This window comes from Haliotis rubra, unplaced genomic scaffold, assembly GCF_003918875.1.
Source record: "Haliotis rubra isolate DU_JTF1 unplaced genomic scaffold, ASM391887v1 Scf1407, whole genome shotgun sequence".
Classification (NCBI taxonomy): Eukaryota; Metazoa; Mollusca; class Gastropoda; order Lepetellida; family Haliotidae; genus Haliotis; species Haliotis rubra.
Window position 1 is genome coordinate 55656 of NW_025765345.1, and position 15385 is coordinate 71040.

The following is a 15385-nucleotide window of genomic DNA, read 5'->3' on the forward strand; positions in this document are numbered from 1 at the left end:
AGTTAAGCCATAATTTAAAATCAAACAAATACTACGTTTAAAAATTCTGGTAAGTTGAAATGTACTTTGAAGGTTTTGGGACTTACGTATCCTCGCAGGAGGGCAATAATTTTACAATACTTTCAAGCTCGCTGACTTGGTTGACACATGTCATCGTGGACTCGATTATTTACAGACTGCCGCCATATAGCTGGAATATTACTGAGTACGGCGTTACAAAACGGAAGAATCACTCCATTGTTGTGTTGATGAATGCACGTCACAGCCCGAGTTCTGCCAAGGCTGTGATCACGATCCATACGCGCAATTGTTTGGATAACAATATAATCACTCATGAATTGTTCATTACCTTTTTTGAGGGAAAATTAGCATACTTTGTTTGTCCGTTTAACATATGTAAGAAGTTTATATTCAATATATTTCAGCGCCTTGAGCATGTACTAGTTGCGTGGACATGTGCGCTGTATAAATATATTCTATAATACTAATAATACTAATAATAATATGTCTTTTAAACAAAGTGAACAGATCTACTGGCATTGACAAACATCGAAACACTGGAACTCACTACCACAATGGTTTACCTTCGGCTTCAGGAATACACATTAATGATATCCCTTGCATTAATCCCCTGTGTGTTAAAAAAAGATAAACAGACATACTATATGCATCATTCCCAGGAGCGTGGAAGTAACTTTGTCGAAATAATAAATAACAGACAGAGATAAAACCCTGAATCATTTCGCTGTGAATCATTTCAATGTTCAAGTTACAATAGTTTTTGTTATATTTGCCTGTCTAAAAGAATCCAAGGTACGCGTAGGTGAATAGATGACGGAAGTACTGTTGAGGGGAAATCAAACCGTCTCCTCACATGTGACAGATATTTGTACAGAAAAGGGTCCGATGCGGTGTGGAAGAAAGCTACAGCGAGTTGAGGAGATGCCTTTAGATGCCTAGGAGATACGATTGGATTGAACCATAATGACCCTTGCTGTGCAAATCAGAGAGTGACAAGTATACCTTTAAACGGTTGCGCGTCGTTTCACCCCAAGTCATTTCACCCGGGTTGTTTCATCCCAGTTCCAAACTAGGTCAATTCATCCCACATTAGGGGTCGTTTCACCCCTAATCAAGGGCTGTTTCACCCCAGCTAATTGCGTATACATGGAGAATGGTATTAATGCTTAAATCTGTTAATCCTAATTAGGCAATGTTTTTACAACAATCAGGTAAATGCTTCTGTGTCTCTAATTAAAAAATCTAGCTGACAAGGCCACCAAAACTATGCCTTTTGTTTTAAGCAAAAGAAGATCATTTAATTTGTCTTGTGATTGTCAGTTACGATTATTCGATCGCTTGGTTGCCCCTGTTCTTCGTTATGGGTGTGAATTATGGGGTTTGAGCAATAGGTCTTGGATAGAAAATATTCATGTAAAATTTCTGAGGAATTCCTCTCATTATAAAAAAGCACCCACACATTCATGGTTTATGGGGAAGTGGGGAGATATCCGCTGGAAACTGAAATTAAATCACGAATGTTACTCTTTTGGGGAAAACTCATTTCAGGAAAGGCTTCTTAAATTTCTCCCGTAGTTTAGGAATTTCTCTAAAATGATATAACTTGTAACACATCTGGCTATAAATGGATTGCCTTTATTAAGGAAACTTTTGACAAAATTGGAATGAGGTTATATTTGGGCTACACAGTCGTGTCATAATAACAATAGTCTTAAAGCACTTGTTATAAACAGACTGAAAGAAATTTATGGAAATTAATAACACAGTTGCAATACCAGCTTCAATCAAGTGAGTGACTTTAAATTTTACGTCACATCGACAATATTTCAGCCGTATTGTGACGACAAAAAGGTCATATAGTTTCAAGCAAGTTCTGTGATCAGGAAGCTATTAACACAAATGCAATACCAGCTTGTCAGACCATATTCAAGTAATATGTACTCCAAATAACAATCTACTGTCAACGTGTCAACACCAGAAAAATTCTGCAAATGTTCATTTGTCAATAGAATCCGACAGATAGACACCCCGAGGATAAAATTACTTCGTCTCAACACTGTGTGGTGCTGCAAGTAAGGAAATATCAATAAAACGTAACTGTGATTAATACACACTGACCCTTCAGCTCTAAATGTTGACAGGAGTCTTCGCGTTGTTTCGTCTCTCTGTGAACTAGCAATTGCTATACATAGGGCCTTGTGCGCAGGATGCCTGGCAAGTAAAAATCTTAGAGTGTAACGGAGCCTCTTATGGCCAGGTAACAGGTATAAACAGGCAAAAAGGGTAGCAGGACAAGGCTTACATGTAAGCTGTTAGAAATTACTGACATACTGAGTCATCTTTAAACTAAAATAGAACACAGACAAGTCTATAATATGCAGTGAGTGAGTGAGTGAGTTAATATTTAACGTCACATCGGCAATATTTCAGCCATATCGTGACGAGAACATTTGATATTGGAATGAAATATATGTAAATTATAAAAATCTGCCGACGAAGGGCAGTAAAACAACTAGAATATCACAGATATACATGTAAAACTAGTAATAGAGTCTAAAACAGTTTAACCATAGGGGACAACACAATATAAAAATAGGCTATAGATCGCTAACAACTGAAGGTAGATCACCACACTAGGGACCATGGGGACTTACAGTACATTTGCTTCCTGCATGGGCCCTAGCTGGATTTACATCATCCCCTCAGCTGTTAGCAATTGAGATATATCTAGCCATACATTAAAATTACACATATTCTACGATTAAAAAGCGGAAAGTTGAAATTTACTTTGAATGTTTTGGGACTTACGTACCCTCTCAGGAGGACAATAATTTTACAGTACTTTAACCCCCCTCGAGGATACAGCCACTAACAATCTGTGTTACTAATTCAAACTTCCAATCCTAAAATATTTAGCTATTTACAAATCTGTTAACAAATTTAATTCTTTTAAAAAAGCAATAATTAAATGAGGACTTATATTAGTAAAACGATCCTTCATAGATCGGGATTTGAAATAGAGATCCCTTGTGATGGAATACTCAACACAGTCAAGCAAGACATGCTTGACCGTGATTCGTTCATCACAAGGGATACAAAACGGAGGATCCTCACCTTTTAATAGGTACTCATGCGTATATCTTGTGTGGCCAATACGACATCGGCGTATGATGACCTCTTCAAATCTGGACTGACAACCCAAGTAAGTGTAACCGATATAGGGTTTTATTTCATGTAATTTATTGATACCTACTTGGGTGTCCCACTTCTTTTGCATCAGATCACGGATATAAGATCTTATAGCAGCTTTGTAATCAGAGTATGGGATCAGAAGTGGTGTCACAGATTTGTTGAGTGCTGCCTTAGCAGCAATATCAGCCATTGTGTTCCCAGAAATGCCAACGTGGCTGGGTAACCAACAAAAGACGATGTCGCATTGGCCAGTAGCAAGTTCATTGTACAATTCAATAATTTCTAATAAAAGTGGATGTTTGCAAGAAAGATTTTTAATAGCCTGAAGACACGAAAGAGAATCTGAAAAGATGATATATTGTTTATATTTACGGTGTTTATTAATATATTTAAGAGCTGTTAGTATTGCGTTTGCTTCTGCTGTGAAAATTGAACTGTCATTGGGTAATCTGGAAGATATTGTTTTGGACCCAAAGACAGTGGCACAAGCAACCGCGCCACCATCCTTGGACCCATCTGTAAATAAGGATTTATATGTATTGTATTTACTTTTTAATTGATTATATTCTTGTTTATATTGTAAGTCGTTAGTTTCTGATTTTTTAAACGATGTTAATGTTAGGTCAACTTGTGGTCTAACCAATTGCCAAGGAGGAGAAGAAAGAAGTCGGGAAGGAGCTATATTTTCCAGCTCAATGCCGGCAGCAGTAATGAATGGCTTAATCCTGAGCCCAAGAGGCGGAACAAGAGAAGATTTCGTGTTGTACAAATCCTCATAAAGAGGATTAAAGATGCAGTGAAATGCAGGATTAGACTCGTTAGAATATAATTTTGTAATATATTATAAAGATAATTTTATACGGCGTTTGTTAAGAGAAGGTTCATCTGCCTCGACGTAAAGACTGTCAACAGGAGAAGTTCTGAAGGACCCAAGACAAAGTCTCAGACCTTGATGGTGGACTGAATCTAAGAGTTTGAGGTTGCTTTTACAGGCTCCACCATATACGATGGAGCCATAATCAAGCTTCGAGCGGACAAGTGATCTGTAAAGGTGTAGGAGCGTAGCTTGATCCCCTTCCCACCTTGAATTAGACACGACTTTCAATAAATCAAGTGCCTTCAGGCATTTAGTTTTGAGGGATTTGATATGCGGAAGAAAGGTTAAATGGGAGTCGAAAATCAGACCCAAGAACTTGGCCTCTTTTACAACCTTGATGGGAGTTCCATTTAAAAACAGTTCTGGGTCTTTATGTGGTTTATATTTACGGCAGAAATGTATGCAATTTGTTTTTGATTTAGAAAATTTAAAGCCGTTTTCAAGACACCATTTATTTATTTTGTTTAAACACAACTGTAGTTGCCGTTCAATAGTATGCATATTCTTACCGCGACAAGAAATGTTAAAATCATCCACAAAAAGTGATCCATCAATTGAATCATTTAAAACCTTGGATAAACTGTTGATCTTAATACTAAACAATGTGACAGACAAAATACTGCCTTGTGGGACACCCTGATCCCTATAATATGCAGTTATATACTAGCAAACAGTCACGTTGACAATGAATGACAGTTGAGACTTCTAATGCAATACAAGTGTGTCACAAATTAAAATATCAACTCACCAAAGTCTTGATATTTCCGGTAAAGAGATGTACAGATTGAAGATAGTTGACAGCTGTTGAAAGTCCAGTGTAGACGAGGCCTCTTGAAAGGTCGTTGATGTTAACAGATATATGAGCGTAAAACCAAAGTAGTAGTCCCCCATTCATCTCAGCAACGAGCCCTTATACACCATATTATACTGTTTCAGGGAATTCTAACACCAAAAACAAAAACAAAAACATGCCACACTACGACCATCTAGTAATTACTCACAGCTTCCACAATCCCACTGGAAGCAAACCAAAGGGAAGGTAACTCTGACTTACAGGTAAAATTACACAGCCTAAGTTCAAGATGAGAGTTCAAACCCACAGTGATCCTTAAGAATTAAAAGTTAATTAATGTGCCATTTTAATTAACAAAAACACATCCTTATAACAAAGCTAACAGTGTGCATGGATATCCTCGAGATATATGAATGCAATGTTTTTTACAAACCAATGTCGTAATGTCCAGTACACGTGACCTCCTCTCTCTCGATCTCTCACTCTCTCGTCGAGCACCCCATTACTGGTCGTAAGAGGCCACCAAACTGGGCAACCTGTTTGCGTGGGTTGCGACCCTTTGTCGGTGGAGGATAGGATTGTAATGGTCGAGGGCACCGCTTCCAGGGACGGCGTTTCTGTGCCCAACACACCACTTCGGCCCTGATTTTACCTAGACGGGTGGTAGAATGTGCCCGGTACTATCTATCAATCGGCTGGTCATGCCGAGCCCTGTGCATAGTGAATATCGCCTTGTCATTTAAGTTCAGGTAACACAATTGTCATATATAAACAAACGCAAAGGTTATTATCGTTATTGACATTTATTGACAACTGAATGGGACCATGCAGTAATATGGACTAAATGGATGTGCGCAAGAGATTTGTATTGTTAATCAACAACATCTCAGTGGTCGTTTTAATGGACAAGCAAGCATGAACCTTGAATAAACCGTTTTGGGTAATAATTTACATTGAGAATGACTACACATTACAGTTATCCCTGTATCATATCTGTTACACTTACCTTGCTACTTCAGTTCGCACTGTCAGTATATTGTATAGGTTTCTTCTTACCTATATATTGTACTGTTGTCTATAGTGTTATATTTTTATGATAGCGTACTACTTTTTCATTAAGAGCTGTGATACTCTAGTAGCTTTATTGTACTTCGATGACAAATTTTCACTTTGTAAACGTATTGATTTTAATATTGATATAAATTAAACTGTTCTCGTCACGATATGGCTGAAATATTGCCGATGTGACGCTAAATATTAACTCACTCACTATTGTCAGTACATGAATTGTCGATAAGACGTTAAATCATAACAAAACTTTTGGAGACAACCCTTTAAGCTGTGTCACGTTGATCTTCAATATGATTTCACCATACATCTTTATAGCATGTTTAACAATAAGTCCTGCTACATCACGGACGGCAAAGCAATGTGAGGCAACAGCCTCTTCAGAAACAAATTGGACAGCCTTGGAGAGTTGTTGCTGAAGCGTTCGCTCGTCACTGCAATAATGTGGGTTCGATTCCGCACATGGGTACATATGTAAAGTTAATTTCCTCCCGTCCGTAATATTACTAATAGCGGCGTTAAACTATATTCATTCACTCACGTCAGCTGAGTCCTACATACTCCATGCTCTGTAAAGACTACGAGATATACGGACGATAGACTAATTCAATTAATGTCCTGCAGTGAACACGTTTTCGACTGGCTGATACGATATGTGCAAGTTTTGTGTGACATATGTGTTCTACACGTCTACTTCATGTGCACATGATATGGTAATATTGTTCATTCGTACTACAAATATGAGACACACATTTTTCAGCGCAGCTGTAGGCTTATCAGTGATAGATAATGAAGATTCAACCAAAAGTATATTTTTGTGTAATAATGTATGGAAAATTGATCAATTATGTAAAGAGAACACAACAGAATCTGAATTGAGTGTTACCGACTTTCATTTATACAGAGATAAGGACCACCCGACCCCACTTACATTAATCTGAAAGGTGCCATCCTGTGGAAGAACAAGCATCCATTAAACACAGACAAGACACGTTACATGTTGGACCACACAAAAACCTATCTGCAAAAACTAATAAAATAGAAATGTGTCTTCAGGTTATATATATTCTCGTCACCAACCATGTCCTCCCCTGAATAGCTTTTGGAACAGCTGCTACAGTGTTTGAACGCCGATTTGACAAACCAGTCAATGAACCTTCGCATCATAATGTATACATGAATTTAATACCAGTGTCCTCCATTTTGTCATTCCAAATATGATCAAATTTCTCGTTCTCTGCAACCGTGAACCAATTCTTCCAGTCCCCAACTTCACCTGAAGCAAAATGCAATGGGTAAACAAATCTTTAACCTAATTTCACCAATGTTTTTAGGAACACAAACACAAGTTTCAAAAGGATGGAACTATAAAAGCATTATTTTTTCTGGTTTGACTTCTTTCAGACTTTCCAGAAGTGCACTTGTAATCAAATGTGGATGGAATATTGTATGAATTAAATATATTTTATTCCTTTTTTCATATCACAGACTCGAGGTATAACAAGTCACCTTTAAAAGACATGTCCCTGGCCACAGCAAGAGCCAGGGTGAGAGTGCACTATTTTCCCTGATAATGATTCTTGTTGGGCCATGCCGTTCGTGGGTTTCACATGCATCACAGTGGATAAATGTCTCAAACACATCCACATCACTGAAATACTGTTTAGTGTGGCAATGAAGAACCCAACCCATCCAATGTATCCATAGTCGACAGACAAATATAACAACACCGTCCATTCAACTATGTACCTTTTCTGTAGAAGGACCCTCCGGAACCCTCCTTCCACAGTGTCAAAGGCTGGTGTTTCTCCTCTTTGTCAAACTGCTTCATTTTATCAAAGCTGCACGCCTCGGCTATACCTTTACAGAAGGTATCAGTGACAGTAATATTTAGAAAGGTGGCAATGTCTTGTATACAGTTGAAGGGATCCTGCAAAATAGAAATAACCTGTGGAGAGAGATAGACAGCAGACAGCAGTAACATGTTCATAGCATTGTTTGTACGTGGACCTGCAGATTTAATGCTAAAATGAAATCATTTGAAGTGAATCGCGCCTGGATATGCATCTTGATGCATCAGCATCGGAATGGCGGCAGGCGGTCGTGTGTTGTCGGAGCTCTGCAAAGTTTCGATATGGGAGTCGGCATTGAAGCGTGGAGAGTCCAAACTGGTTGTTTTAACCAACCTGCAAAGGTACCCAGAACGTTCGTAAAACGCATTTCCTTTTATGTTGGACTTATTAAAGCGCCAGTTTCAAGTTGTTGTTTTTTGCTGGCTAGCGTGTTGCTGTTGGTTAGTGGCAATGCGGAACCAAACCCGGGCCCCAAGTCGGGTGCACGTGAAACACGACAAACTCGCTTGTCAACACGGGGTCGGGGGCATGTGCACATAGACACAGACAGTTTATCACAACAGGAAGTTACGGATATTAAAATGCATTTTAATGGACATTCAGTCAAAAGTAGACTTAAATCAGAAATTATGGAAGAAGAAGTAATTGCAAAGTGTGACAAAATGTCATCAGTTGTGAAGGACCTAAAACAAGAACAAGACAGCCTATGGGAAGAGACAGAGCGGTTACAAGTTGAAAACGAACAATTGCGCGACAGGTTAGAGAAGAACGAAACACAGTCTCGGTGCATCAATCTGATTTTCTACGGGCTGGACGAAGGTTCAAATGAAAGCTGGGACCAGAGTGACAGGAACTGACGCACAATACATACACATTGAACGGGTACACAGACTACGTACTAAAAGAAATCCGAAATCTTTCTACACAGATAAAGAAAGAGTGAAGACACGTGCCAGAGAACGCCTGAAGGAAACCAACTGAGTGATGATTTCACAAAGCAAGTGAGAGACTTGAGATCACGGCTCGGTCGGATATAGGAACGAAGGCAAACAGTGTTACTTACGACAAGTTGGTATTAGACGGCCAAGTCTTTTCCTACGACTGAAAAGTTGGTGCAAGTAGGGCGACGTCGGATGACAGCACACACACGATACACGACAGAAACAGCCACAAGAACAGAAGAAAACTCTGCCCAAGACACATCTACACCTTGGACGATGGACAAAGGGGACGAGACGAGCAGAGACACCGAACCAGGGGACCAGGAGACGAGTACACCTAGATAACATGCAGGCCGAGGCTCGACTTGCTACATGGAGCAACCAGCATTCGACGAGGAACATTCATCATGGAACAATCAACTGGCTACAAATTTCAAACAACAAACAAAAATCGGAAATCAACAAATAACTACCTCTCAATACCCACTAGAAGCACGACGACTAAAACAACAGATACCCGTAGGTAAATATCAACCATACAATGACATTAATAATTCTGCAAATGTTGAAACTTTTCATCAATATTTTGAAACCAATATAAGCAATAGCTCTCTTAATTTCACTTATTGGAATGTAAACGGATTATATTCTAAAGTTGCAAATGCATTTAGTGCCATTGAGGAGTTGGTCAATATGTCAAATATATGTGCATTTCTAGAAACTTGGGCTAGGAATCAGGATGATTTTGCCAATTTAATACCTGGCTATAAGTGTTTGCAGTGTCCGAGATAAAACATCACACCGAGGGAGATACAGTTGTGGTATTGCTGTGTATGTTAAAGAGGGTATTTCGCCCTATATTCACAGAATTCATGACAATTGGACAGACTGTATTTTCTTCGATATTTCGGACTTGTTCAAGAGTCAAGAGAAACTCGTATATTCCAACAACGGAAAAAGATGAATCTGGGGTATCGAAAATCTAGAAATGCATTTATATGAGTTGCTGAATGAGTACAATGACTGTCATTTTATATTGAAAGGTGATTTTAACTCTGGAATAGGAACATTACAAGCTTGAGGAAACCTGCTACAGGGTTGACCCTTTTCATATTGAAAGGACATCCAAGGATTTAGGAGTCAACAATTTCTTGATTTATGCTCAAAATTTGACTTGCATGTCACCAACGGAAGGTCTGATGGTGAATTCACGTTCGTCGGTGCACAGGGTAACAGTGTAATTGATTACTGTGTTATATCGACAGACATATTCCATTACGTCCAGTGATTTCATGTCTTCCCTGAGGTTTTGTCAGATCATATGCCGATCAGGACTGTGTTTTCTGGGCCAACGGAAATCGACACACCACATGCAGCAGGTGCAACACTGACGCCGACCGTCACCCGTGATGGCTTCGTGTGGGATCACAACAAACAGCGTGCCTTTACACTGTCCTTAGGGCACATCCTTAAATCATGCCAGGACTTTTTCGAAGGAAATTTAGATGATGTTAATAAGTGTGTATCGCATTTGCAAAAAATATTTGTTTCTTGTTTCAGTGACCTAGACTTTAAACGTAAGATTGACTTTAATAAACATAAGTACAGTCACTCAGTTCAGCCAAAGTGGTTCGACTAGGAATGCCGCCATCTGAAGCAGGACAAATATAAACTCTAAAATATTTTTAGAAAATCTGATTGTGTTGTCGATTGAAAGAAGTACATTGGAAGTAAACATTATTTTCAGGCAATTTGTAAAAAGAAGAAGAAAGAATATGATCGCAAAGTGGTAAATGACGTAACGGAGGCTGCTAAAAACAACGACTGTAAATTTTTTGGAGACTGTTGAAATCTTTATGGAGTGGGAAAAAATCGACCGACCGTGTCATATCTGCAGATAATTGGTACAGTTTCTTCAAAACTCTGTTTAATCCTGACGTTGACTTAGGGAACTCTTTTGACAAACATGTACAAGAATATTTAGAAGACAATAATGCATTGGTATGTGAGGATTGTGCAGAAAGTGACGATGTTATTGGCGACTCTATAACTGAAAAGGAAATATAAAGATCTATTAAAAATTTAAAAAACGGTAAATCTCCTGGACTGGATGGCATCCCAGCCGAGGCGATAAAAGCTATTGTTGACATTCTATCTCCATATTTGGTGGCGTTGTTTAATAATAATGTTCTCATATCAGGTTAGTTCCCTGATGCTTGGAATGAAGGCGTAATGTCCAAATTACGCACACATTAGGGATCATTTTCTACCTAGGTATTATTGTAGTCATCCATCTACTGCACATTCATTACCTTGTTATCAACAACAGATAGTAATCTATTGCTCCGCTTAGCCACTTACTTGTATAAAGTATTCAAAGCAAGAATATAGAGTAACATGTTGTGTTTGTGATTGTGCTCTCTTGGTGGGGATGGGATTCTCGTGCTTATGTTGGGTTAGGTCCCGTCCGGGATTCGGGCCCGCATCCCCGGAGTCGGGCGCCTGTTCGCCGGCGCACGGGGTCGGCCCCAGCATAGGCGGCTGACTCGTGTGCTGGCGAGTAGGTGCCGGGCTGTGGGGATGTCTGTCCGGGTCCTGGGTAGGACTCGGCCCGGCAGGGGTGCGGGAGTAGCTGCTTTGCTGGGAGGGCGTGGTCCCAAACAGAACGCGTTGCATTTGACGAGATTCTGAATGGCATTGTATATTATGTATTATATTTTTATTTAAATTTTTTTTTTTATCATGAATTAAATCTTACACTGTACTCTAGGTATCCTGGCCCCGAAATACAATAAACTTCTGTTATTCTGTTATAACAGTATGTGGTATGTACATTCAAAGAGTATTTGGCACAGAAGATTATAAAGAGTCACATGGGACAAAACGTCCCCAGTCGATCAAAGTGTCCAGTATCCAGGCAGTCGTATGTCCCAACACATTCCTTCTCATTACACATCATACATACAAGATACATGTAAAAACAGATATCAACAAGATATATCATCAACAATAAGCAAGATGAAAAGTTAAATTTGTGCGAGTTCATTCCATGTTTTGTCCAAACATTAAAGGGTTTCCGTCTAGTGTGAAGTACTACATGATGCAGGAGAAGGTTTTACCATACTCACCAGCTTCATGGCCTCATAGTGCAGGGTGAGCACAGGTAGGTTTGGTTCTCTGGCTGCCTCTTTCTGCCATGTCAGCAGGTAGTTGTGGTAGGATCCAAACGGCACTGAAAGTAGACCGGGAAATGCGGAAGTAATGCGGTGAAATATTGTTTACCAAATAATTTGTATCCATAAAAAACAAAACTTACATTTCCCAGATAAAAACGCCTCTGTGAACTCCACGAAGTCCCCATCATATCCAATGGAAGATAATATGTCCTTTTTGTGGTTGAAAAAGGATACACAAACATCCTTGGGATTGCGCATGATCTGGATACATTTGATCTTCTTCTCTACAATCTGTGTTGGGAGCATGCGAAGAGGAAGGTGTGTATTCAGTATCTTCGGCTTTTGCATAGTTTCGATTCCGTCTTTTTGTATGAACTCTATCATTTTGGTCTCCTTCACCTCCTTCGTATTCCGAATGATTCCACTTTTGAGCATCTCGATAATCTCCCACAACCAGTGGGTTCCTATCAAAAGATACATTTAATAAAACCACTGGAATGGAATTAGTTGATGTGGAAGGCTGATTATCCTCAGGATAAGAGTTGCTGGATTTCTTTATATTTAAAGTTAATGCAATGAATACACCTATTATGATGTCATGTTCTTCATAATAGGAACTACATGAAAGACAATACTTTTTAAGGGTTGCTCTTGTTCTCGTTATATAACGAAGCATAACAGTCACACATGCTTATGCGTGGGGACTGACCAATGGTGTGACTTTGTGATAGGGAGAGACAATACTGGAAAACTGTCTTTGTTTTGCTACACATTTTGTGGAATATAACAGTTGTTCGCCCGACATGCCCAAATGTCCTGATAACTATTGTGTTGCTGACAATTCGTTTCTTACAACAAGAAAACACTGTTAGTGTTGGAAGTAGTGATCAACACGGACAAAAAACAGTCAGACGTTTACATTGGGTTATGTCATACTTACACTTGTGGTGACTCTTAAAGCTGATGAGCATATGGGCATATACGTTATACGTTACTATGTAGGTAGCTACATCATACAAGTCTTATAAATAACTGAAGAACTTTTACATTTGTATAGCGCTGTGATAGATTGAGGAAACTAGATAGCATTATACCACACTTGGGATAAGCGCATATTATGATGTCATCTTCTTCCATAGTGCAATCTTTGAGACGCTTGAATTCCTCAATTGGGTCCTTCCCTTTGGATATCTGACGAGGCCACAAACTCCAATATATACCCTCGTACTGATAACACCTGAAGCCATGTCCCTTGGAGTTGATGAGATCCACCATCTCAACCTCGGAGGCTGTCGCACATTCTGTCCCTGAGTCAGGTCTGTGAACGAAGCAAAGTCTTGTTTATTTGTTTGTGTTCAATAAACCAAGTCACCGACCTACCCCAATACGTCATTAATCACTTCGTATGTCACGCGTACGATTTGGGGTTCAGTCATTACCTACCATCCTCACCCCACGGTAAAATGTGGGCAGAGCGTGTAATATGAGGACCGCGTTTCTGAATATAATTTTACTCCTTCATTAAAATAATTCAAGATTATACTCGTTGTGTTGACCATCCAAAATTTTCACCCTATATGTGTGTGACTCCTAAATGTGATTCATTGTTACTTAATATTCTCCTGACGTGGCGACACAAGCGATCGATACAAGAGACTGCTTGGAAACAGACACTTACACATGTTACATGCAGCTATGCAACTTCTGTTTTAAGCCTACCTTATACACTCTGCTGGTCTGCTTGGCCATAGTATCGCCTTCAAATGTGTGCTTTTCATGAACCTATATTTTCAGTCACGCATCTGTAGTTTGTATCGTTCGTCATTCCCCTCAAATTATTTATTGAAAACGTATCGTATTAAGCATATTTGACTCTGTAAGCTATCAGTGCACAGAGATAACCAATATGAATATAAATGACATATGAATATATGTTTTTTCTCAAGCTGACGTTATTACTTTCCAATACGTGAATGCAGAGAGTGTAAAAATGCATGACTTGACCTGTCCTAGAAAGATTTCCGTGCGTTTTCGATCACATTCTGCTCTGCATTACCCTGTGATTTGCGGTTATTGGATTAACACGTTATCAGTTTGAGAAAGGGAAATAACACCGTTAGCTCTACCTTGCTGACTAGGAGTTGGAAGCACAATTCTTACCATATATCTTCTGTTTCGCACACACATACAAGTTGTCACTTTGAACTTACTTATAAATTCCACATCAGGATGTAATTTGCAGGTTATTTCAAATCATAGCTTTGGGGATGGCACTTCGAATGCTACTATGAGAATGCTACCATGGAGGTCTTCGGAATTTATTTTATTTTGAGTCTTTATATATGTATATATATACTTAAAGCAAAAGAAACGTCAGTTTATATATTTCCTTCGGAGAAACGGATAACTGTAAACTCAGTTAATGCTTTGATTCAATCAACTAAGTCATCGACGTTACCCAAGCTGCCATTAATCGTTTCATACGTCAAGCGTACGACATTTCCTAGCATCCTCATCGCACGGTAAAATCTGACCTTAGCAGGAGTGAGTGAGTGAGTTATTATTTTACGTCACATCGTCACTATTTCAGCCATATCATGACGAAAACTATTTATACAATAAAAAGTGACATGAGAACATTTGACATTGAAATGGAATATATATACGTTATAAAAACCTGTCGACGAAGGACAATAAAACAACTAGGATCTCACAAGGTAGAGAAGGTAGATCACCATACCAGGGACGACCTTAGCAGGAGGAATACGACAACTCGGTACAGTCTTACTCCTTCATCAGACTATTCAAGAATACACTCCGAAACGTTGTGCTCACCAGGAGTTGATCATCCATATATTTTCACCATTTATGTCTGTCACTACTAAATGCCATTCACAGACGACTAAATATTAACCCTAATTACTGCCCACGTCATCCACATAACAAGATCACACATTTGGCAGGTAATTGTCAGAACAGAAGGAGATGCAAAATGGCTACTGCAGGTAAATCCAACACCTCGGCCTGGCATATGCACCACGTCAGACTAATATTCAACCGACATGGCAGCACAAGCGATCAATACAAGAGACGCTTAAAAACAGGCACTTTCATGTTTGATGTTGAATGCAAACTATGTAAGGGTCACAATCAGTGATATGTTCTATTTTATACCTACCTTGGGCACTCGGTCTGCATGGCCATAGTATTGCTTTCAAGTGTGAGCTTTCCACTCACCTATATTTTCAGTCACGTGTATCACATTTCATTTCCCTCAAATGCATAAATGAAATCCTGCCTTTATTACATGTAAGTTAACAGTGTGCATGGATATCCTTGTTAAATATATATATATATATATATATATATATATATGCAATGCTTTTATACATGCTGATGTTATAAATGCCCAATACGCGAATATATATATATGCAATACCCCTTGACTTGCAGTTATAAGAATA

At 39.0% G+C, this 15385-nt stretch overlaps 1 protein-coding gene across 1 annotated transcript; it reads right to left on the bottom strand.

The window, feature by feature from the left end:
• Positions 1-6846: 6846 nt before the first annotated feature.
• LOC124268951 (sulfotransferase 1B1-like) lies at positions 6847-15138 on the bottom strand. The gene is made up of 6 exons (XM_046703973.1): positions 15100-15138; positions 13016-13239; positions 12062-12385; positions 11874-11977; positions 7701-7881; positions 6847-7227 (listed from the first exon to the last, which is right to left on the bottom strand). Exons 1-6 carry the CDS (start codon positions 15123-15125, stop codon positions 7115-7117), a joined length of 972 nt encoding a protein of 323 aa, XP_046559929.1. The 5' UTR covers positions 15126-15138; the 3' UTR covers positions 6847-7114.
• Between the last annotated feature and the right edge of the window lie 247 nt (positions 15139-15385).

Excerpts from the sequence above, each read along its gene's own strand:
- LOC124268951 (XM_046703973.1), bottom strand. The coding sequence starts at position 15,125 with ATGGCCATGCAGACCGAGTGCCCAAG. Across the intron at positions 12,386-13,015 it reads ATGCGCTTATCCCAAGTGTG|GAACCCACTGGTTGTGGGAG; the intron begins GTATAATGCTAT and ends ATCTTTTGATAG. Across the intron at positions 7,882-11,873 it reads ACTATGAGGCCATGAAGCTG|GATCCCTTCAACTGTATACA; the intron begins GTGAGTATGGTA and ends TCTATTTTGCAG.